The following is a 22,697-nucleotide window of genomic DNA, read 5'->3' as shown; positions in this document are numbered from 1 at the left end:
CTGCCTCTAGGGGTCATAGTCACAAACAAGGGACTAACAGAGGAGAGTAGGTTATTTGACTCGATATTACGAGTGTTACTTTTATGGGATTTTAACATAGTAAAACATCCTTTATTCCGAATTTAATCGGTCTGAGTTAGAAAATATTATGAATATCAGATTCAGTTTTCTACAACTATTTATGCAGACGGTGATGACTGCATTATGAAAATCAGGGGCACCGAAGAGGAACTACCATGGAAATAGTAAAGATACTCCATTCTTCATGGTATTGTCATTTTTTAGCATTGTTATGACTAATATCTCTTGGTGAATATAAGGGATATTATCAAATAGCTAGGTTGCAGATATGTGGGTATTTAAGGGGGTCATTTGTGTACCTCTAAGATAGTTAAGGTTCTGTGACATACATAATGATGAGTGATGTGGAGGTTGGATGTTATAAAATTCTCATCATATACATATGGTTTGTGTTTTTCTTAAAGTTGGTGCCAGGGTACATCATCGTTGAGCCCTACTATATTTGTTTTGAGACGATCCACCCATCTTTGTTCTTTTTCAAAAAGAACTTTCTCTGCATTATGGGTTTTGTTATGGAGCATCTCAATTACTGTCCATCTCAGTTCTTCAGCTTTATGCTGTTGTTCAAGGAAGTGAGTGCTCATTTTTGTTGTTGTTTTCTTCGTCTTGATATTACTTTTATGTTCCCCGATCCGGATTTTAACTTTCCTACAAGTCATCCCAATGTATTTCATGTTACATTAAGATTAGTTTGAAAGTGGACCTTATAGTCATGATATAGGGGCACATGCATCAATCCATTTTGCAATCGTAAACAGTGTGAATCGCAAAAATCAACCATTTGCAATCGCAAATGTCCATTTCTGATGCATGTAACTTTTGGACAATTTGCAACTGAGGTAATTACAATATTTTGCAATTCCCTAAATTACGAATGCAGTTATGGAATTGCAATTTGTGATTCCCTAATGCAGATGCAAGAAGCTTTTCCTAAATGCAAACTGTGCATTTCGGACACGCTAATTACCATCAATTTCAAGTTGCAGGTAATATGTGCATGCTTTGAAAAATGCATTTTTCATGTGGCACACACATGCCCTTAGGGTATGTGTGTGCTTTACATGTGCACACATACCACGGGGCACTTCAGGAGGGCCTTGGGCCTCCGGGCAGTCATTGCTTTGCATTTGCTATTTGTATTTACCAATTTGGTAATCGCAATCAGCAAATGCAATACCATTCATTCCTAAGGGCTTCTAGACTCATAGGAATGAATGGAGTCACAATACCTAATAACAACTCGCTACATGTTGAATCGCGATTAGGTAATGTTAAGGAGAAACAATTTTATTGTGATTCCTACGTGGATAGCATTTTGCGATTCCCAATTAGCGAATCAGTAAAATTTGCTATTTGGAAATCGCAAAATGCAGGCTTGATGCATGTGCCCCCAAGTCATTCTTAACTTAAGCCTGACATTTTTCTGAAAATGGAAGCATATTGTTTGATCTCAGTTAATCAATTATAAACAGTCCTTCTTAAAAGCAACCATATATCAACTTCCAATTCTGAGACTGTATTCTCATTCAGCAATACGAGTATGGACTAAATAATGACCATATAGTGCTGTAGACAGGCTGCACTGTCTTTTCTTATGAATTTATGGTGAAGTGCTAATGTTTCTGCGATAACAAACATACTTATATGTTTACATTGTCATTTAGTGCTTTCAATGGAAACATAACTTAACTATATTAATGATTGGTATTGCATAGATCATTTGCTTGTTTTTTTTTCCAGTGAATCTTTATAACTCTGAATGTATTTCTATGTTTAAAAATGAAGGAACTCAGTATGTACATATGAAACCTATACGATAGGAATATTATTTGATGATTTTATAGTATTCTTGTAAGTAATGTTGTGTGTCCTACTAGCAGAATGTTAAGTGGATTGGGTGTGACAGCAATTTCCTGTAAGAAGCATGTAATGTAGGAAATTAGAATTGAAATCCCCTGGAGTGTGTCTGGTCTGTATTTGCTTTGACATTTAAAATCCACATGATAACGTAATGCTGTGCTGTGATTATATGGGTATTCACTGAGGTTGTGATCAAAGCACAATGTCTAAGAATGCACAAAACAAGGATATCACATACTGGTGTATAATATTTGAGCATATATTTCTGTGAAGGAGCCATTGTCCTTCTTTCCTTACTTTTAGGGAATAAACTATTGCATAATAATTTTTACTGTAAAACATACCTGCCATGGATGGAAGTCTGAAATATTTCCACAGGTCTCTTGAAGGGAAACCCCTCTGTCTTGCATGCACATCCTCAGATCTTCCAAACCATGTGCTGTCGCATAAACTGCATTGTAGATATTGTATGTAATTCTGAAGTCCATCATGCTGTTGATTGAAAGGTTTTCTAGTTTCTCGGCTCCTGTGCAATTCCTAGTCTTTTGGTCACTGATTAGAGATTCCTTGGGCAGCCACTGACAGCCAAACACTGCCTCCCAGAATTTTATCGTAAAAGTATCACCTTCTAATGTTGAAGGCCGGATGCTGGTGAAATATTTTTGAAAGCTCTCCATCTCACCACTGCGAATTGCAAATCCTATCGTTCCTGTAAGTATTTTTGAATATTTTTCTATGGAGAGTGGAGAATACGTTGACCAGGATTCACTGGCAATCCAGATCTTTCCAGTTACATTTTGCTTCACTATCTCATCCAGGAGGGGAGGCAGGTGTGGATAGGATGTGAAGACAACAATTGCCTTAGCTGTTGAGTTTTTGATAACTTGAACAATATGAAAGACATTCTTGGCAGGTCGGCTTGGGAGGATGTACTCCTTGAAAGCCACACAAGCTTCAGCCTTGATCAGCTCTTGTTGTACTAGTTGACTGCCCAATTGGCCATAGCTGTCGTCTGTGGCTATAATTCCCACCCAAGTCCATCCAAAGTGTATGGCCAACTGGGCCAGCCCAAGGGATTGGATGTTATCACTGGGAATGGTGCGGAAAAATGATGGGAACTGGTTACGGTCACTAAGGAGAGGGCTAGTTGAAAAGTAGCTGATCTTTTGAAAAAAAAGAAAGAAAAAGAAATGGCAGTTGACAAGAAAGAATTCTCAAATAATTTTTGTTTAGATGGCTATATTGAAGTGTTAAATTCAAATATGTGAAGCAAGTTGTAAAAGAGAAAAATATAAGTATGATCTAAATATGGCCTTAAATGCATAGAAGGTATCAATATTAGAAAATAAACCTGATAATTAACTGTAAACATAATTCATAGCATGAATCCATTAGGATAAATTCACGAAAGTTAAATAAAATAAAATCTGAAGTAATATGAGTTTTATACTCATTTTGACAATTCCCAAACCACTCAGTACACCTTTATGTTTGGACACAGGGATTTCACTGAAGTGAAGGACCAGTATGCACCAGGGTTAGCTAAATTATCCAGAAATATGTGGCACATGGTCTCACAGACTTTTTTTTTATCCATTTAAGCTAGAAAGAACATTCCCTGTTACAATCTGCAAATTGAAAGCCAAAATAAGTAAAAACAACTGTCCCTTTAATAATACAATTCTGATTGTTCTGCTCATTCTATGGTGTTTGGTCATCTGTTTTTTTATTTGAAATCCATAGCAGCAAAATACGTAAAGCATCCATCATTAATTATGACAAACCATCACAAAGAAAAAACCTTGGACCTACATGATAAACCACTACATCCAAACAGTTTGTAGACATAACAAATGACATTTGACCAAAACTCATTATCCTGTCATATAATCTCTCAGGGCCCCCCAAACCTCTAGCCCCAATTTCCTTTTTTTATATCCTTTAACCGCATATAGACTGTATTCCATATTAAAAACATTTAACAACTTGGCACGTCACATTTCGAAGGAAGGAGCAGCTTGCTGTAGCCAAAAGGACGCTAGTGATATCCGTGGCTCAGCCGTAGTCATAAAAATTGATTAACAGGATTCATGCAATAGTTTCCCCTTGTGCAGTTCTTCCCCAATTCCTAAAAAAATCATAGATTGCGAAATTCTTATGGGGCCCCCAGGATTTCTGACAGAAATCTCTCCATAGACCCTATCAAAAATTTGAGAGCAGTACAGACATAAAACAGATGGAGAATATCCGCTCTATCTGGTCCACAGCAAAAACATTTTCCATCATGCTGGCGCCCCCCACATCATCATCTTGACACGGGTGTGATAACAATTAAATAACATATTGTAGTGTTGGCTTTTTAGATTAGCTGCCATTAAGATCCTCCCCGATAAATCAATAGATTTCTCCAATGAGATTTCAGGGTTTCCCATCCAGGTTCTCCATTTGATATTATACTTTTCCAAATCATCTATTCTTCCCTCTAAGGGTATTTTATATATTGGCCTGATATTCCCCTGTCGTCTAATGATTTCCACAATTTCAAAAGTTATAGCGTAAATCTGGTATTTTCCCCAAATAACCCTTAATTGCAAAAACAAAAAAATTGGGTTAGAGATAAATTATATTTCTCCGCCAACTCTAAACTCCCATCCACCTGATACATATCGCCAAGTCAAATAATGCACTTCTCTCTCCAAGTTGCAGCCACATGATCCCAGAAAATCAGAGGTAGCAGTCCAGTGGCATTAGTAGGAGTATAAATAGAAAGTGCAGGAATCTTAAAATGTATTCGAACTATGTTCTAGACTTTGAAGACGGCATTTAGCACCTTAAAACGGGTTCTTTTAAAATAGCTGCCATCCAGTCTTTTGACCAGAAAATGCTTCACCTCCAGACCAAAAATCATCAGTTAGATTGAGGGGCCTTCAGCCACATTGCTAACCTCTTCCCTGGTTAACAAAATATGTGATTTAACCAAAATACAAGCATCATAATAAAAAGCAAAATCTGGTACAGACCACCCTCCTCTTTCTCGAGAGAGGGTCATATATCGTGCAGCTCTTTGGGGTTTCCCTGGAGCTCACATATCTGGCGTGGAATGATTGTAAGCACTGGATTTGTTTGCTTGGTACCTCAGAGGAACTGCCCTAATAAATACATAACCCGGGGTCAAACATTCATCTTCAAAACATTAGCTGTGCCAACTAATGAAAAGTGTAAATTTCCCCACCTTTTAAGTGACCGTTTTACTCCCAGCATGATAACACCCCAGTTGACCTCTACAATCTCTTTTGCAGAGGTAGATATATTAATGCCCAAATATGTGGCTTCCCTAACCACTCTTGAATCATTAATCATTACTTGACTTGGACATAAAATGTGGGATTTGCCTTTATTTAATTTATTTCCAGATGCCGTGCCGAATTTCTGAGCTAAAAATTCTATTTCAGTTACTGCAAGGTAAGGATTAGAGGTAACGATTGCGATATCATTGGCGTATGCCATTACACAAAACTGCTCTTGTCGTACAATAATAGGGATAATCTTTTAACTCTGTTTTAACATAATAATGAAGGGGTTAATGTACAATGCAAATAAAAGGGGTGAACACGGGCATCGGGATAGTCTCTGAAAAACGTCCCATTGAGCATATTTTCGCCGTGGGGAGGTGGTATAAGGCCTGTTAAGCTTGAATGTAACCCCATTTATTGTAAATCCCTCCATAGAAAGTTCCAGGACACATGTTCAAATGCATTTTCAGCATCAAGTAAAATCAGCCCTAATTCTCTAGCTTCTACCTGTGCTATATCAAAGAGAGTCACTACTCACATGGTCTACCGTCCTCCTTCCTGGAAAAAAGCCATGTTGTTTTAAGGATACTGAAGGTGGTATAACGTTTGCTAGCCGTGTGGCCAAAATATTTGCATATATTTTACCATCGTAGTTGAGAAGGGAAATTTAGGGGAAAGACCTAGGAACCTCAGACAGCTTCCCCTTTTTCTTAAAAATACTGATGTTGGCCTAAGCCCAAGATCGTGGTGTCTCCCCTTTCTGTGCCATTTGAAACACCTTAAGCATATCAGATTTCTTGTCTTGGATGAAGGTCTTAAACATTTCCAGCAACAATTTATTCAGCCCTGCAGCTTTCCCCTCCGCAATAGATCTAATAGCCTGTTCTAATTCCCCCAGTGTGATAGGCTCATCAAACATCTCATCATCCGCCTTATCCAACTGCCCCCACAATGAGGCTGGGAGTCCACAATCCATCAAAGAGCACCCCATGTCCTGTCTTGTATACAGCTCTATATACAAATCAAAGAAAACTTTAAGAATTTCCTTGGATCAAACCCCATGGCCCCAGGCACATTTTTAATAACAGTTATTCTTTGTTCGGCCTCCTTTATACGTAATTTCTGGGCTAAGCCTCGTCCTGTGGCCTTCCCATATTCATGACACTCTTTTTTATAGGTTCGATATTTTATAGCAAATTCTTTGCTCCATTCTAGATTTATTTTTGCCTTACATCTAGCTATATTATTCTGTAAAACTGTAGTATTATGTCCTGCAGCTAGCCCATTATCCAATTCCTCTTCAGCACTCTTACGTTCATTATACAATACGTGCATTGCTCATAAAACCCGTAGCTCCGAGTTTCCCCTCTAAACCCGGCTTTCAATGTAACCCAAATAATCCCCCAGATCGCAGAGTGCCGATTAATATGAAAAAAACTCCTTTATCCAGGCCATCATATGCTGAATAAAAATATCATCCAGCAAGTGCTTTCTATCAAAAGTAAAAGCTCCCAGGACTGCACACCGCCCAAGTGCTGGAATTTCTACTACCACTGGTGCATGATCCGATGTCACCCTTGGATACACACAGATTTTAAACCCAGTAAATAATAATGAGGACAAACAACAATAATCAAGACTTACACGCCTATCATGTGGGTATGAATAAAATGTATATCCTGGATCTTGCCTATGCAAATTGCTCCAAGCATCCAACAACCCGTGGTCAGTTGGCAGTTGGCATAAGGCTTTGCATACCCTGCTTTTTCTGTCTTTATAATTCCGTCCACAATTTTGAAAATCTTCATAGTCAAATGTATATTAAGGTCCCCACATAAAATTAGTGGAGAGGACCATGTCGCAAGCTCACCATTCCAATATAGGGGCTTCATCGAGGTTGGAGACATATACTGTACATAGGGTAAATGTTCATCTGTTTATGAAAGGTAAACAAAACCTAATCATTTGAATTCCAATTAATGCCTATTGTTAGCTGCACCTGGAAAGGAACAGCGCCTACATACAGAATGTGTTTAAACCATGCAAAGGGTATTTGTTTTTCTGAAATTCTGCATTCTTAACTACATATATTTATTGAGTTCTTTATTTTTTCCTGCAGACAACCAAATAATATAGACTTGGAAATTGCTTAGTATTTTCTTTTTTTAAGTCACAGTCTAACAAAACACATTCTGTCTAGCTAACTACCCCAAAATAAATATTTCATATAAAAACCATGGGCCTGATTCAGAAAGGTAACTTACACTTTTGAGAAATGTACACTTTTGAGTACGTTTATTACTTTTTGATTATTCCCAAAGTCTGGGGCTTCAATTACTGCAAAAGTGTAACTTTTATGTCTCCACTAATTTGAAGGGCATGGGCCAATTCACAAACCACAGGGATTATTCACAAAGGAAACTTACACTTTTGAGCAATGTCCAGATGTAATATACTCTTACACTTTTGAGTAACTTAACATTTTCTAGATGAACCAAGAGTAGAAACGTTACTCAAAATTGGAAGACTAAATTTCAGGTGTGAATTACCCAAATTTGTAGGTTACCTTTGTGAATAGACCCTTAGATTGTGTTGTATGTTTGAAAAAACATACAGCAAAATACAGTTTTTGTACAATTCCTAATTATCAAGACCCCTGTCTGAAGATGACCAAGAGGAGAAAGAAATGCTCAGTGCATTGGATGAAGATGTTGTTAAAATGTGACTGCATAGACAAAAACAAATGGATGGAAGACATTGATACACTACTCACTGAATTGGCAAAGGAGGGAGATCAGAATGTATGAGGCAATTTAAACAACAAAATGCAGTTCATCATAAAAACAAGAGAAAGAAATCAAAACTAAGAGAAAAACTGAAGATTTTGTGTGATAAAGAAGGCAACATACAAGAAAACATTTTTACATTTGCTAAAAGGTTTGACCCATTAAGTATGGAAAACACATACATAAACAACATGTTAACACCACATCAAACTCAACAGATGTCAGTACATCATTCTCAGATGTAGCTTATGTTAAAACAACAGAAGGAAACACCAGACATACAGTTCTATTTTAGGTGAGTATCACCTTTCCAAGAACATGAAAAATACCTTTTCAATGGAAAGCATGGCTGAAACCTAATTACATATTGGCCTCTTCCTTCTATTTCTACTGCCCATTGCCTGGCAGTGTACCCAAACAAACATGCATCTAATGAAGTCCTGAAGCCTACCCCATTCCAGATGACTTAATTATTTTTCTTTTCATTTAATTTGTAAACTTCTTTGAACTTTGTTTTAAACTTGCAATGTAGAAATTTTTTGAAAGCTTGTAGTGCATGCATGTTTTAATATTGTATTAAAATATCAGTCTTGCTTTTATCCTTTGGTTTGTCTGAAGAAATATGGTAGACCAAAAAATCAGTGACAGAAATATAGCCATAAAACTATTGAAAACACAAATATCAACTTTTTGTGTGAAGTTAAAAACATTGACTACAAAAATATAAAAGACCTCAATATCATTAAAAAAAATGGGTATGGCATCATACATTTGATACAGGAATCGGTGTCATCTCGTTTCACCAATTTAAGCAGGAATATGGGCTACCTGAAACGGAGAGACTTCGGTATTTACAAGTAAGGCATTGGGCGCTAAAGGATCAGGTCCCCTCTGAGGCGGATAGACACCTTTCCACTTACGAGCGGTGGCTTATTACGAGCACGTCAGATAAAAAGCTCATCTCTGTTTTGTACAAGATGTTACAAGAAAAAGTGGGAGGGGATATATTATAGGGCCCGACATTCAGCATACCACATGGGGCTCACTGAAACCCTCACAAAAGTAGTAACAAACTAGTACTATACCCCGGAGCATCTTTATGCAATGGACCGCACTCGGGATGACAAATGTTGGTGGGGCTGTGGCCAGGTAGGCACTTTGGGACACCTGTTACGGGAGTGTGAACATGTCAAGCCATGTTGGACTCAGGTAATAGATGACGTGGATAAACATTTCAACACAGAAATTCCACACTTCCCAGCATATATCTTGTTAGATCTTTCCAACCCTCTGACTTACCCACTACGCTCCCGTAGAGGCTGGCAGGGATGTATGTCATGACAACGCGGGCTTTTACACCGCGCTGCCATTACGGCGCATCCATTACAAGGCAAGTCGTTACAACGACTTGTGCTGTATGCGCTGGATTTTGGAATAGTATGATTTACTATTCCAACTCCAGCCTACGCAACAGTAGGGAAGGTGTTGGAATAGTAAATCTATTATTCCTTAGTATCTAGCGCCATCCAGCACAAGTCATTGTAACGACTTGCATTGTGATGGCAGCGCGGTGTAAAGCCTGCGTTGTCATGGCTGTCTCCCGGCTGGCAGATGGCAATTGCGCTGGGGTCTGCATTACAAAATATACTCACACACTGGGGCATCCCCACTATTCCAACCTTCACAGGTTCGCTACATCGCCTGTGGCATGTTCTCGGAATGGAGAAGCTGAAGCTGACAATGGCAGAGGAGGGATCCAAGTATGTTGAGCTGTGGCAACCCATTCTATTGCTATAAGCCTCTGGATTCCGGGAGGTTACCCGCGTCTCACAGACACACACTGGGTGGACTGATGAGTGCGGCTATATATGGTTTTCCCAACAAATTGCAGGTAAACACTTTAATAATCGGGGGGCTGCGGGAGGCACTCTGTGTCACGGGTGGCGGGTTAGGCATTCTTTGCATCTCTCCCGGGTTGGCTGAGAGTTCCGCCATCTTGGGGGAGTGCGAGGTTAGTGGGGTAGTCGTTCTGGCCCAAAGGCAGGTCCGTCTGCGCCCATCCGCGCCGGGCCGTCGCCAGTCGCCAGGACCCCTGCATCCGCTCCTTCAGATTTCACCAGGTACTCATGGGAAGAGCTTGTTGCCTAGAGATCGAATTGTCCCTCGTCACCCTGGGCTTTTAACGAGTCCTCATTCCACTGCCAACTCTTTGCTTTTAAGTCTCTTCCATCGGAGTGGGTCCTCTGCCCAGCTGGCCATTCTGAATATAGGTTCCTGAGTTTGAACAGTCGCTCGTTGGTGAGACACCATGCTGAGGTGTTCGATCTTTTAGTCGATGAGTCCCCTGATGGCCTCTTTCTCACCGAGACCTGGCTTACACAAGACTCGGTGGTGTAGTCTTGGTTAGCTCTACCTCATGGGTATGTGCTAGTGGCGAGTAATAGAGAGGGGGAACAGGGGGCAGCATTGCAGTGATCGCCAAGGAAGCCTATTCTCTTAGCCATGTGCATGAAAATATAGCGGGCTGTGAAAGTGCCTCATTCAAAATCCAGCTCAATTACAATTTCACCATATCTGGCTTGCTAATCTATAGGCCCCCAGGACTGTCTAGCCTGTTCAGGGACAACTTACTGAGTGTAGTAGGGCCATTGGCTAGCAAGGTGGCGAATTTTACCATCCTCAACCTCCATCTAGAGAACGGGGGGAACACTGAGATCACCTGCTTTCTGGCTGATTTAGAGGGCTTCCAGCTAACGCAGCAAGTTGTTGAGGGTACTCATTTGGCTTGCCACCTGCTGAACCATATCTTTTCCAACTTAAGTTCTCTAACTGTCCATTCACCGGTCCCGCAGGTTTGGACCGAGCACTTCTTGGTTTCTTTTAGTCTGCAATTTCAGGGCAAAACTGAAGAGCCCCATCCTGTCGGTGTGCTTAAACATCCTTGGCACAAATTGGATCTGGACCTTTTTTCTAGATGTCTAACTGAGCATTGGCCTCAGCTTCCACAAGATGCGGAGGCGGCCAATTTGTGCATTCAAGAATGGCTGACAGCCGGTTTGGACAGTTGTATCCCGGCTAAAAGAGGGGGTAAGGGGTGAGGGCCCTCCAATCCCTGGTTCTCTGAGTCACTTACACTGGCAAAAAAGGGCTGCAAGCAGCAAGAGCGTGCGTGGCAACGCTCATATGAGACGTCTGCAAAGATAAAATATCGGTTGGCTATTAAGCACCCACAAGTGCATTCGCTCGTGCTGACTTTGTGGCCAATAAAGTCTTAGCCAGTTCCAATCCTGCCAAAACTATTTTCTCCCTGCTCAAAGACATGAAGAGCGCGGGATCTAAGAAGCTTCTTACATCAGCTCTAATCATCAATGTGATGAGCTTGCGCAGTATTTTGTGAATGAAGTGGATCAGATCTACCAGGGTTACCAACGATGGCCCCCCTTTGGAGGGAGGGGCGCCAGAAGTGGTAGATAATCCGGGGGCAATCAGCCTGTCTTCTTTCCTGCTTCTGACCCCTCCGGGTTTTGGGCTTTTTGTTCAAAAATTAGATCTGGTTCCCCAGCGGATCCTATGCCACCCGCCCTCTTCCGACAGTTACATTCCTTAATCTCCCCGGTGGGTCTCGATCTGGCCAATCTGTCCTTTGAGCTCAGCTTCTGTTCCCCGGGCATGGAAGCATGCCAAAGTGGTTCCATTACTAAAAAAGCCCTCATTGGAACCAGGTGATCCAGGGAGACCCCTTCCTGGCCAAGTTGCTGGAATCCCATGTGAATTCTAGCTGTTCATTGAGCAGAATGCCATTCTCGCTACATCGCAGCATGGTTTTCGACCTCGGCACATTACCGAGTCTGCTTTACTGGTTGTGCATTAAACTATCCGGGGCAGTCTGGATGTTCAGCGGCACTGGTCCTTTTGGACTTAACTGCCACTTTCGATATAGTTTCCAATTAAATACTTCTGAAACGTCTTAAGGAAGTGGGGGGGGGGGGGTGAGAGACGTTGCATTGGCCTGGTTTCGGTCCTTTCTTGAGGACAGGTCCTTTCAGGTCTCTGTTCCTCCATGCCACTCTAGGAGTTCGCTCTGCATCGGGGGGTCCCGCAGGGCTCTGTTTTCAGCCCTCTCTTGTTCAACCTGTATGTCAGACCCTTGGCAGAGGTGGCTAAGAGTAGCTGGTTGTTCCTGGTGTCTTATGCCGACGATACCCAATTGGTAATTGCTTTCTCGAAGAAATGCAATACCAATGTGGGTAAGTTCAAGGACGACCTCTTGGCTATCTCTGACTAGATGGCGGCTAACTGTTTACAGTTAAACGCCAGTCAGATATTCTCCTGTTTGGCAAGGACCGGGAGTTATGGTCTGAGCAGTGCTGGCCGGATTGCCTCAAGCCCTCCCCCGCCCTAAAGAGGCTGTGAAAAATCTGGGTGTGTGGTCCAAACAACCGAAAGTCGAAGCTGGGACTTGCTTTGGGTTACTGCGTGGCCTTAGACCATTGCTCGGTTTCTTTCCCCCTAGAGTGCACCAGACTATTATCCAGGCATTCATCTTGTCCAGATTGGACTACACCAACTCTCTTTAATTGGGCGCAAACAAGGTGAGCATTAAGCACCTTCAGAGGGTCCAGAACATGGTGGCCCGGCATTTGGTTGCACTGCCCAGATCTCATTCGGTGGCACATGTGCTCCCAAAGCTCAATTGGCTGCCAGTTGACCGGTGCATTGAGTTTAAGGCCCTTTGTTACCCGCATAAGATCTTGACACTACAGGCCCCACCAGGGTTACTCCATCTGCCTAAGTACTATGTGCTGGGGCGCTTGCTTCGATCTGCTGACCTTGCACTGGTTCATGTTCCGCGGGTCTGGAGAGCAAGGGCCGGAGGCCGTTCCTTCGGTTACCTTGCAGCAAAACTTTGGAATTCACTTCCTGTCTCTATGAGAGCTATGTCGAACCACCTGGCTTTTCGTAAAGCTTTAAAGACCTGGCTCTTTCCTCTGCAAGGAGTCTAACTGGCTGCTGCTCCTCTGTCAGTCCAGTGTTCTTGGGGTTTCTGGTGGCGCTGGGACACCTCGTCGCTGAGGCAGCTACGCGCGTTATAATTCTGAAATAAATATACGGTTTTAAACAACTCCGGTAGTGGACATGGAACAAAGGGAGGGGGTGGGAATGGAGGGGTGGGGGTTCCCAATGTTCCTTTCCCTTTGTTAAAATTCTTTTTTTATGTATGGGTTTTCTGACTGATACATGCCCACTGTTATGCTGGCACTTCTGAACTGACCAGTTAGGTCGTATGGTACACAGTATTAGTGGTTTGACAGCTAACCCTACATGATTGTATTTGTGTGTTTGCAAATTCAATAAAGACACTTAAACCATAAAAAATGGATATGTACATTGAATTTTAACTATTATATCCTATATTAACTTTAAAACATATATTCACTCTGTAAGCAATATTACATATCAAATTTTATAAATTACAAACATATTATATAATTGAAAATAATTGAAAAAATAATAAACAGCGGCCCATATGTAGGTAGCTTAATACCGGTAACGGCCGAAAATCTGTAAATTTGCCGTTACCGACTGATATTAAGCTTTTTCTAATGTAGGTGGCTTGATTTTAGGATTCGGTAATTTACCGATTCGGTAATTTAAGGATTCAGCAAATTATCGAATCCTTAAAATACCGTATCGGTAAATTACCGATTCCTAAAATCGTATGTAGGGAGCACTCAAGTGAGTACATTTTTGATTTAAGGATTCGTTATTTACCACCAACTACAAGTTGGTAGTAAATATCGAAAACCTTTAAAAAGCAATTTTGTGCTTTTTTAAAAGTGCCATGTAGCAGACATACATGCCTTTAGGGCATGTATGTGTGCCACATGTGCACACATGTACGATCCAGGGGTGCAACAGGGTGTCAATGTGACACCCTGCCACCCTTGAATATGTTCCCCCTATCACCGATTCGGTATTTACCAAATCGGTAATGGTGAATGGATTCTCATTCATTCCTATGGGCCTTCAGGCCTTCAGGCCCATAGGAATGAATAGGAATTACCAAATCGGTAAATACCGAATCGGTAATACTGAATATTACCGATTCTGTCAAATTTACCGAATTTTTGCCTACATACTATTTACCGAATTGTTTAAATACCGAATTGGTAACATTCGGTATTTAAGAATCGGTAATTAGAGATTACCTACCTATGGCCCAAAATCTTTAAAAAATATTATGTAACCATAGGTAATAAAATAAGTAATAACACTAATTATAATATCAAACAGTAGAAAAAGCAAATAAAATACCAACATAAAAATATAGTAACAAAAACATGATGAAAATAAATAATATAAAAATAATAAATTACGTTGCACTAACTTATTAAATTAAAACAAAAACCTTCTAAATATACATTTGGAGTGGTTTCTTCACTACTGCTACTCATGCCTGAGAGCTAAACCCCGGGTGGAGGTCCCTTGAACACAAAACAAGATGCAGACTCTGCAACTATAAACACGAATCTCTGCTACATATGATTTGCTGCTGTCCTGCAATGCTTTTGCCCCGACAGAATTTTTTAAAACAAATTTGGTTATGATACGGGGTTCGAACTGTAAAAGAAGCCGTTTCGGTACTTTTCTCCTGTACTCTTCAATCAGACCTGGCCAGGTTTGGGAAATACATGGCCGAGATTCGAAATAGGTTTATGGAACACGAGGGGTTAGGCAAGATGATAGCCAATTCAGTTCAATAAGCCAACTTGCCCCATTAACCAGACGGAGAAGATATCATTTTAGTAATGACATTTTTTTTTTTAATTATGCAAGAAACTTTGTAAAAAGGACGCACTGGTAGACTCTTGCTGTTTTTTTTTAACCAATGTATAGACACATATATACTTATATATTCATTGTCTTTTTATATACTGTTTTGAGAGTGTTGCATACAAATGTCTTCTTTTAGAATTGCTGTTTTTTTTGTTCTCTTTTTACCCTTCTTTTAACTGGCATGCAAGATGTATTGCAAATAGTTTTAGGTAACTGTGTAATATGAATAAATAATTCAATACTCATGCCTAAGCAACAGTAGGGATTATGTTGGGCTTTCGAGGTCTCAGCTTTACTACTCCCACCCTCCTATTTTCACTCCAGTGTAAGCAGAAGTAGGGAACATGATGGGCATGGGGTTGGAGGGTGGTAAGATGTACTATCTTCACTCTCTTCTCAGAAAAAATAGGGGAATGCTTAGACTTAGTAGGGCTTAGATTTACTCTTCCTACTTGAGATTAGCACACATAGCTGAAGTGTTTAACTTTGGAAGAGTCAGATGTATTATTCACACACCAGCATTAGCAAAAGTAGGGACAGTGGTTGACTTTGCCTGGGTCAGATTTACTATTCCTATTCCTAAATTTTTGGTATACAGCTCTTAAATATTAAGAACAGATACATAATTAAACATATTTAAAACAATACATTTTGTCAATAAATATAAAAAGTTAAACAAAATTAATATTTTATATTAAAATGAGGTGTAAAAGTTTAAAACAATGTTACAAGTTTTTCTAATTAAAACACTTCCCTACCTCCTGCCCTAAAAAACAAAAAATGACAAACAATGCAAATATCACAACTAAACAACTGTTATAACACTGCAAAACTATTAATGTTAAACTAATTATTATATACAACTATTAACATTAAAACAAATAATGAATATAACACTAGTTGACACAATTTAATTATTAAATATACTAATAAATACTTTAACACTTAATTACAAATCAACAAATAATAACATTTAATTTAATTTAAATAAATAATTATCAATTAATAAATTACATAAACATAGGCGGCGCTCTTCAAAATGATGGTGATTCCTCGTTTCTTATACGTGCTGGAAAACACACTATTCCCGGTACCCCCAAACTACTTTAGGGCCATAGAAGCCCAGGTCTCCAGCTTGCTCTGGGGACACAAACCAGCGCGCATAGCACAGACTAAGCTGGTGCGTAGTTGGTACGATGGGGGGGTGGCACTCCCTAATATACAGTTGTATTACTGGGCGGCACAATTGAAGATAATCAACCAGTGGATTCATGCTCCCCAGGACGAGTCGGCGTTTAGAGCAGAAAGGGTGGCTCTGGATGTGGGTGGGATATTGTCCCCCCTTTATGACAAAAAGCGTACCAAATCCCTCATAGGACCCACACAGCTGACAGTCACCTTATGGCATGAGGCACAGAAGAAGCTGGGTTGGCAGGGAACTGTGACCCAACTCACCCCTCTTTGGGATACGCCACAGATGGGTCAGCTCAGAAATAGTAAAGGTTTTGCCCGCTGGGATGTCATAGGAATTTCCACGGTAGGGGATGTTTGGCACAAGGGGAAGGTTGTGACATTTGAGTACCTTCAGCAGAAGTATGAGTTGGCACCCACTGAACTCTTTCGATACACACAAATAAAACACGCTCTGCTGGCGGCCCTACCTCCGGGCACTGAGGTACAGGAAGCCTCGCCCTTAGAGGACAGATTACTAACAGATTATATGCAGAAGCGGGCTACTTCATTCACATACCGAAAGTTAGTCAATAACCTCCCGGACCCCACAATAGGACTCAGAGGGAAGTGGTCCCGCGATGTAGGGGACTTTGATTACTCGGACTGGCAGGAGGCACTTGCATGCCCGAAGGAGGTAGGCATACCCTTGCGACTTCGACTGGTGCAACTTAAAATATTGCATTGAGTTTACTTCACTAGACTCACCCTATACAAAATTGGTAGAACATCTCATCCGTATTGTTTACGGGGCTGTGGGGAGGAGGGAACTTACTACCACACCATGTGGCACTGCTCTAAGATAATGGATTATTGGGTCCAAATAATGAGAACAATTTCACAGGTGGGGGCGGTGTCACTTTTACCAGAGCCCAAAAGATGTTTGCTGAATATCTGGGAGACAAATGACCTTAACCACCCTATGCAGGATTGGGCCGTTCTTGGTTTAATGATAGCAAAGCGTAACATTGCCCAGAAGTGGGAGGCGGTGGAGGTGCCACAATTGACCGCATGGTCCACGGACATGGATCTGGCAATAATTGCAGAACGAACAGTGTTTGTTAACCGTGGCTGCCCCGGGAAATGGAATAAGATTTGGGGGGCTTGGAATGAATTCAGGGGAAATGTATGTGAAGCGCTGAGAGTTCAGGTGGACGAGAGCTCAGATGATGATCTTTAGAAGGGAAGGGGCATGTGATGGGGGACATGCTAAAAGTAATGGTGTTGCATTATATACTGTTTTGATATTGTATTGGGACTGTGTAGTGCTGGAATTTTTGATGTTGAATGATTATTATCTGGAAGAAATGTACCTTCCTATTGTTGACTATAATAAAAAAAAATTAAAAAAAGAATTACATAGGCGTAAGTTATAAATTAAAAGCAATAATTTGCATTTGTAAAGATTTCCTACATACACAAGGACCCGCTACTAAATAAAACATTTTTAATGAATAAAAAGTAGTTATAAAAAATCACAAACTATACCTAAATGAATCTCAAATATTATTATAACACCAATGACATATAATACTAACATGAATAATATTGATCAAATTAAATAGAAAACAATATTTTATACAACTATATCAAATACAACAATGATATGCACAACGATATTAGAAAAACAGAATATTAAGTAACTTAAAAGACAATATTCTTACTTTTTATATTCCGTTCCACAATATTTGCTGTCATTCAATTTTTATTTGAGTACGTGAAAAGCAGGAATTACAATTCATATAACTAAACAACATCTTTCAAAGCACAAAGAAATAATAATCTAACAAATCTCTATATTCTATGCAAACAATGCAATACTATGATTCCAAAATAAAATAAATTTCATTATTCATCATACCCTAATATTTTCCCTTATAACATTTATTTCTTAATGACCACATATTAAAATTTATATATAACAACATCTCGAAGAGCAGCTAGAAAAATACCTGAGAAAAAATATAATAATAAATATTTGCAAAGGTGCATTGTGCAAAAAGCACTGCTAATCCGAAGGTAAGTTCCTGATATAAAGTGCTAAGTGTAATTTTTTATTTTTTTATTTTAACCAGTAAACTTATCTTATTATTTCACACTTACATTCTAAAACAAAATATGAATTGCTGACATCCTTTCATGCTTGATAATAGCATTAACTTCCAAAAATGGAGCAGTGCCATTAGCCATTAAGAGCAGGATGCTGAGCATCTTGCTTTTTAATATTACATTCAATCTGTATTTTATCTCCCAAGAAGCAAAGAGGCTGGAATTCATAATCATCATCCATCATCATCATCGTAGAGAAACCTAACAATATCCCTATTACTTGTCCCACAATATTTTCTCAGCTCCTCTCCTTTTACTTAACAGTCTACCTAAAGCTCCATGTATTCTCGCTGTAGAGCCTGGCCGGCCCTCTGTCCACGCTATTACAGGCAGCCAACCATGCACCCGACGTACTACAGTCAGCCAGTCCCCAACTGTGCACAGACTTTGGCGGGGTTAGGAGTGGGGACTGAAGTCTGGCTGCATTTAAGTATTGGCCAGATTTGCAGATTTTCACTGTGGGACATTCATCAACACTCTCTTGATGTGGATGGGTGTCCCATGGAGATTTCAACCATTTTCCCCTTCCCTCACATATATCTTCCTTTTTTTTGCCACTCCTCTATTGTTGTTCTTGCACCCACCATCATGATATTGTGAGAAGTGTGGCTCACTGGTTAGAGGAGGCAGACCCTGAAGCAGAGGTCAGACCGGGACCAGGGTTCAATTCCCGATGCGGCAGGGTCCTGAGCTCAAAATGTCCATGGACTCGAAAATTCTCGCTTCGGTGCCTACTCAAATCAGGGGCTCACACTCTGCAACTCTGGGCAATAACTTGCTCAATCTCCACTACGGCCCCCTGCAGCGGGATGCCTGGCTTTCACCTTGGGGGTGCCCAGTAGGGGCTATCTCACAGGGAAAAACCAGGAAGGGTTCCCAAAGCAAGCCCCTTGAGACCCTTTGGGGTGATTAGTGCGCTATTTAAGAAACGAACATTACATATTGTCTTGATTGCTCTTTTCCTCTTTTCTGTACTTTTTCCAAATTGGTGTTTTGGACGGTATTTTGGAGTGACTCTGTAAAACATTGTAAATAGTAGCTGTGTGGATGAATCATGGTTGTTTTGACCTATGTTGTTGGGTTTATGATGGTGACCATGAATGCGATCCACAGTGGGTGCTTGGATGTAGGAAGATATATGTGCTCACAAATGATGGTGCCTATGTTGGTATATGATGGTGGCTTTGTGATCTTTCCATCAGGGTTATATTAACAGATGTTGGTGGATGTGGGTCTAAGAATCTGGCTGTGTGATTGACTGATAGTTGGGTCCTGGGATCTAATGGAAGTTTTTCTCACATTTAATACTGGGTGTGTTCTGATCCCGGGCATTCTGTGGTGTGTTTGCAGCAGTTGGAGAGTGCTTGATGTTCCTATTTTCTCTTCTACAGAAGTTAATGTCTTGCTCTACCATCTTATTGCTCTGACCCCTTTGTAGTGAAACATCAGAAGTGTCCTATATTCTTTTCAACTTCATCAGAGTTAATGAGGCAAGGGCAGTATTTCACACTAGTGACAAGCAGCTAATTCTGATATTCGATAAGCTTCTCAGATTTGCAACACTCTTAACGGCTATGTTTCTGCCACTTTGCATCCGGTGAACAAAATGTTTCTATAGCTCAATGCCTCCAAAACAAACATTCTATTTTGGGCCAAGAGACCTTCTGGCCCCCTTTCCTCTTGTCCACTAGCATGGAAAAAACACTTTGGGGTCATTGTTTTGGCAGCTTGACTTAAGTGCTCCCGCCATCGTTGCGGTGGTTGGAACCCCTGACCCCATCGATCAAATTATGATGTGCCCGCCAGTACAGCAGGCGCATTCCGGAGCTTTAACATTGCAGACAGTGCTGCTGGTTGCAGCACTGTTCACAATGTTAAAATGACATGCAGTGCTTTTCGCTGCACTATGTGGCAGGCACCACACGGTGCAGGGGGTTGTGCACTACCCCCAGTGCACCAACACCCCAACACAGAGGGGGACCACAATGGGCCCCCAAATCCAATCTCTGACAGCCTTTCAATGGCGGTTTCCCCTCCGTAGAAAGGCTACCTGAAGCCAGCATTGTAATCTGGCGGACGGTGCTGCCTCCATTCTACAGTTCCTGTCTGCTCTGCCAGGCAATTGTAAGGATTGCCTATGGCGGAAGCGTGGCGGGCGGTCTTTGTGCCCACCACGCTTGCGAAACGATTCCCTCCGCCGTCGTAATGTAGCGGGGGAAATTGGCAGTCAGATGGCGAAGGGCACTTCAACGCATGGCTGGCAGTGGCAGCACTTCTGCCATCGTAATCGGGTCCTTAGCCCTGATAAAGTTAAAGAGGCATGGCTTCCTTCTTGATAAAGTCTCAATGTCGCTTGACAGATCAATACTGCAGTCTACTCCTGCTGCCACAAGGTGAGAGTTATAAGGAAATCTTTCAGTTTATCCCCTTCCAAATCAGTCTTCTAGTTGCTAATGCTTTAAATATGGCAAGTCTTGACTATGAAAATGCTTTTCATCCTAGCCTTCCTCCCTGTTCTATCAAAAAACTGCAGGGGACTCAGTTGTTTGTCTTGTTCACACTATAAGGACATTTTATTTATTTATTTATTTAATTTATATAGCGCGTAATCACCCAGGGGTCTCAAAGCGCTTTACCAGGTATATACCAACCAAGCTCTGAGCTGATCGTCAAATTACAGCACACCCCATGCTTGCTGAAAAAGCACTGTTTTTAATTTTTTCCGAAATGGCAACAAGTTGGATTCTTTGCGCAGTTCGGTAGGTAAATTATTCCAGACAGCTGGGAAAATGTTAGAGAAGGCACGACCACCCAGAGTGGATAGTTTGAAACGCGGTTGATTTAACAAGGTAGCATCTGAAGAGCGCAGCCGTCTACCAGGTTTGTATGGGGCCAGACGGGCTTTGATGTAACTTGGCGCCTTTCCATACAGGACTTTGTGTGTGATGCAGAGCCCTTTAAACAAAACCCTCTGTTTGACCGGTAGCCAGTGGAGTTCACGCAATAGAGGAGAATCATGCGTTCTCCGAGGTTTCTTGAAAATCAATCTAGCAGCATCGTTCATAACACTCTACAAACGGTTCAGGTGTTTTTGAGGGAGCCCTGCATAAAGTGAGTTACCGTAGTCCATCCTGGCTAGGATCATGGCCGAAACAGCGCGTCTTAGGGTGGCAAAGGACAAAAGTGAGGAAATTTTCCTGAGTTGTCGAAGAAGGCCTACACACGTGCCCACCACCCCAGAGACTTGCCTTTGCATCGTCAGGCTCCCATCCAAGGAGAGCCCAGGCTTTTCACTACTACTGCAGGTTCTGGAGGCGCTCCTAGTTCTAATGGCCAGAACAGATCATTCCAGGGGTTGCCCATGGTGGTAATTGGCAACACCTCTGTCTTGTCTGGATTGATTTTCAACGAATTCAGAGACATCCAATTAGCAGTGTATCTTAGGATGTTCTGCATTCTTGCGTGTGCATCCAAACATTCCTCCATTTGGATGACAATTTGGGTGTCGTCAGCATAGTTGTAAATTTGACAGTCCATCTGGTTAAGGGCCGAAATCAGGGGTTGTAAATAAACATTAAATAAAAGGGGAGAAAGGGCTGAGCCTTGTGGTACACCACAGGTGATTGGCACTGTGGTTGAAGATAGGTCCGCCAGTTGAACTCTCTGAGTTCTCCCTTGGAGAAAAGAGGAGAGCCAGACAAGTGCTGTGCCCTGGATGCCAAAGTCCCTCAACCGCAGCAACAATTGACTATGACAAACGGTGTCAAAAGCCGCGGAGAGGTCTAATAGCACCAGGGCCCCAGGGAGTTTCTTGTCAGCTCTGTTCCTTAACTCATCCAGGATGGATAGCATCACTAGCTCCGTGCTATGATGCGCACGGAACCCAGCCTGGTTTTGCTCGAGTAAGACATTTTTCTCCAAATGGTCAACGAGATACGTAAGGACGTGCTGCTCCAAAATTTTGGCCAAGAATGGTAACTGAGGAATCGGCCTAAAGTTCTTTAAGTTCTTTACGTCTGCCCCAGTTTTTTTCAGCACGGGGATCAACCGTGCCTTCTTAAAGGAGGATGGAACCAGTCCTATTTGTAGGGAATTACTGAGGAGAGTCAAAACATCTTCCTCAATACCTGGCATGGCCAGTTTGAAGACCTCCGGGGGACAAGGGTCGGCCCGAGAGCCAGATTTAACCCGCCCCACAAGATTTGCCAGTCTGTCCTTTGTAATCAAGGGCAGAGTGACCAAGGGGTTATCAACTGGACGGACATTTCATGATGCCTCTGAAGCAAGCATTGTGCTTCACTGGCTTTGTTTTCCCAGCATGTTCATTGCACTCCGCTTTGCTTATGAGACTGATCCAAACACAAGTAAAGTGAATTAATTTTATTTTTAGAGTTTTCTATAGTGCGAACAAGACTCAGGGTAGGGTAAAAGTGTGCTTTACAAAGAAAGCAGAGTACGTTTAGAATATTTTGCAAAAACAGAGGAGACAAAGGGGCCCATT

General features: G+C 41.3%; 1 protein-coding gene across 1 annotated transcript in view; it reads right to left on the bottom strand.

Moving 5' to 3' along the window:
* Positions 1-22,330, bottom strand: part of LOC144797874 (extracellular calcium-sensing receptor-like) — an 81,035-nt gene extending 58,705 nt beyond the window's left edge. The window contains exons 1-2 of the mRNA XM_078668676.1: positions 21,956-22,330; positions 2,286-3,104 (exon numbers count right to left, since the gene is read on the bottom strand). Of these exons, the coding sequence (XP_078524802.1) occupies positions 2,286-3,104; positions 21,956-22,330 (1,194 nt within the window). The remainder of the gene's footprint in view (positions 1-2,285; positions 3,105-21,955) is intronic.
* Between the last annotated feature and the right edge of the window lie 367 nt (positions 22,331-22,697).

The sequence above is a fragment of the Lissotriton helveticus genome, chromosome 12 (assembly GCF_964261635.1).
Source record: "Lissotriton helveticus chromosome 12, aLisHel1.1, whole genome shotgun sequence".
Taxonomy (NCBI): domain Eukaryota; kingdom Metazoa; phylum Chordata; class Amphibia; order Caudata; family Salamandridae; genus Lissotriton; species Lissotriton helveticus.
Note: the sequence above shows the minus strand (reverse complement) of the source record. Positions and strands in the feature narration are given on the sequence as shown.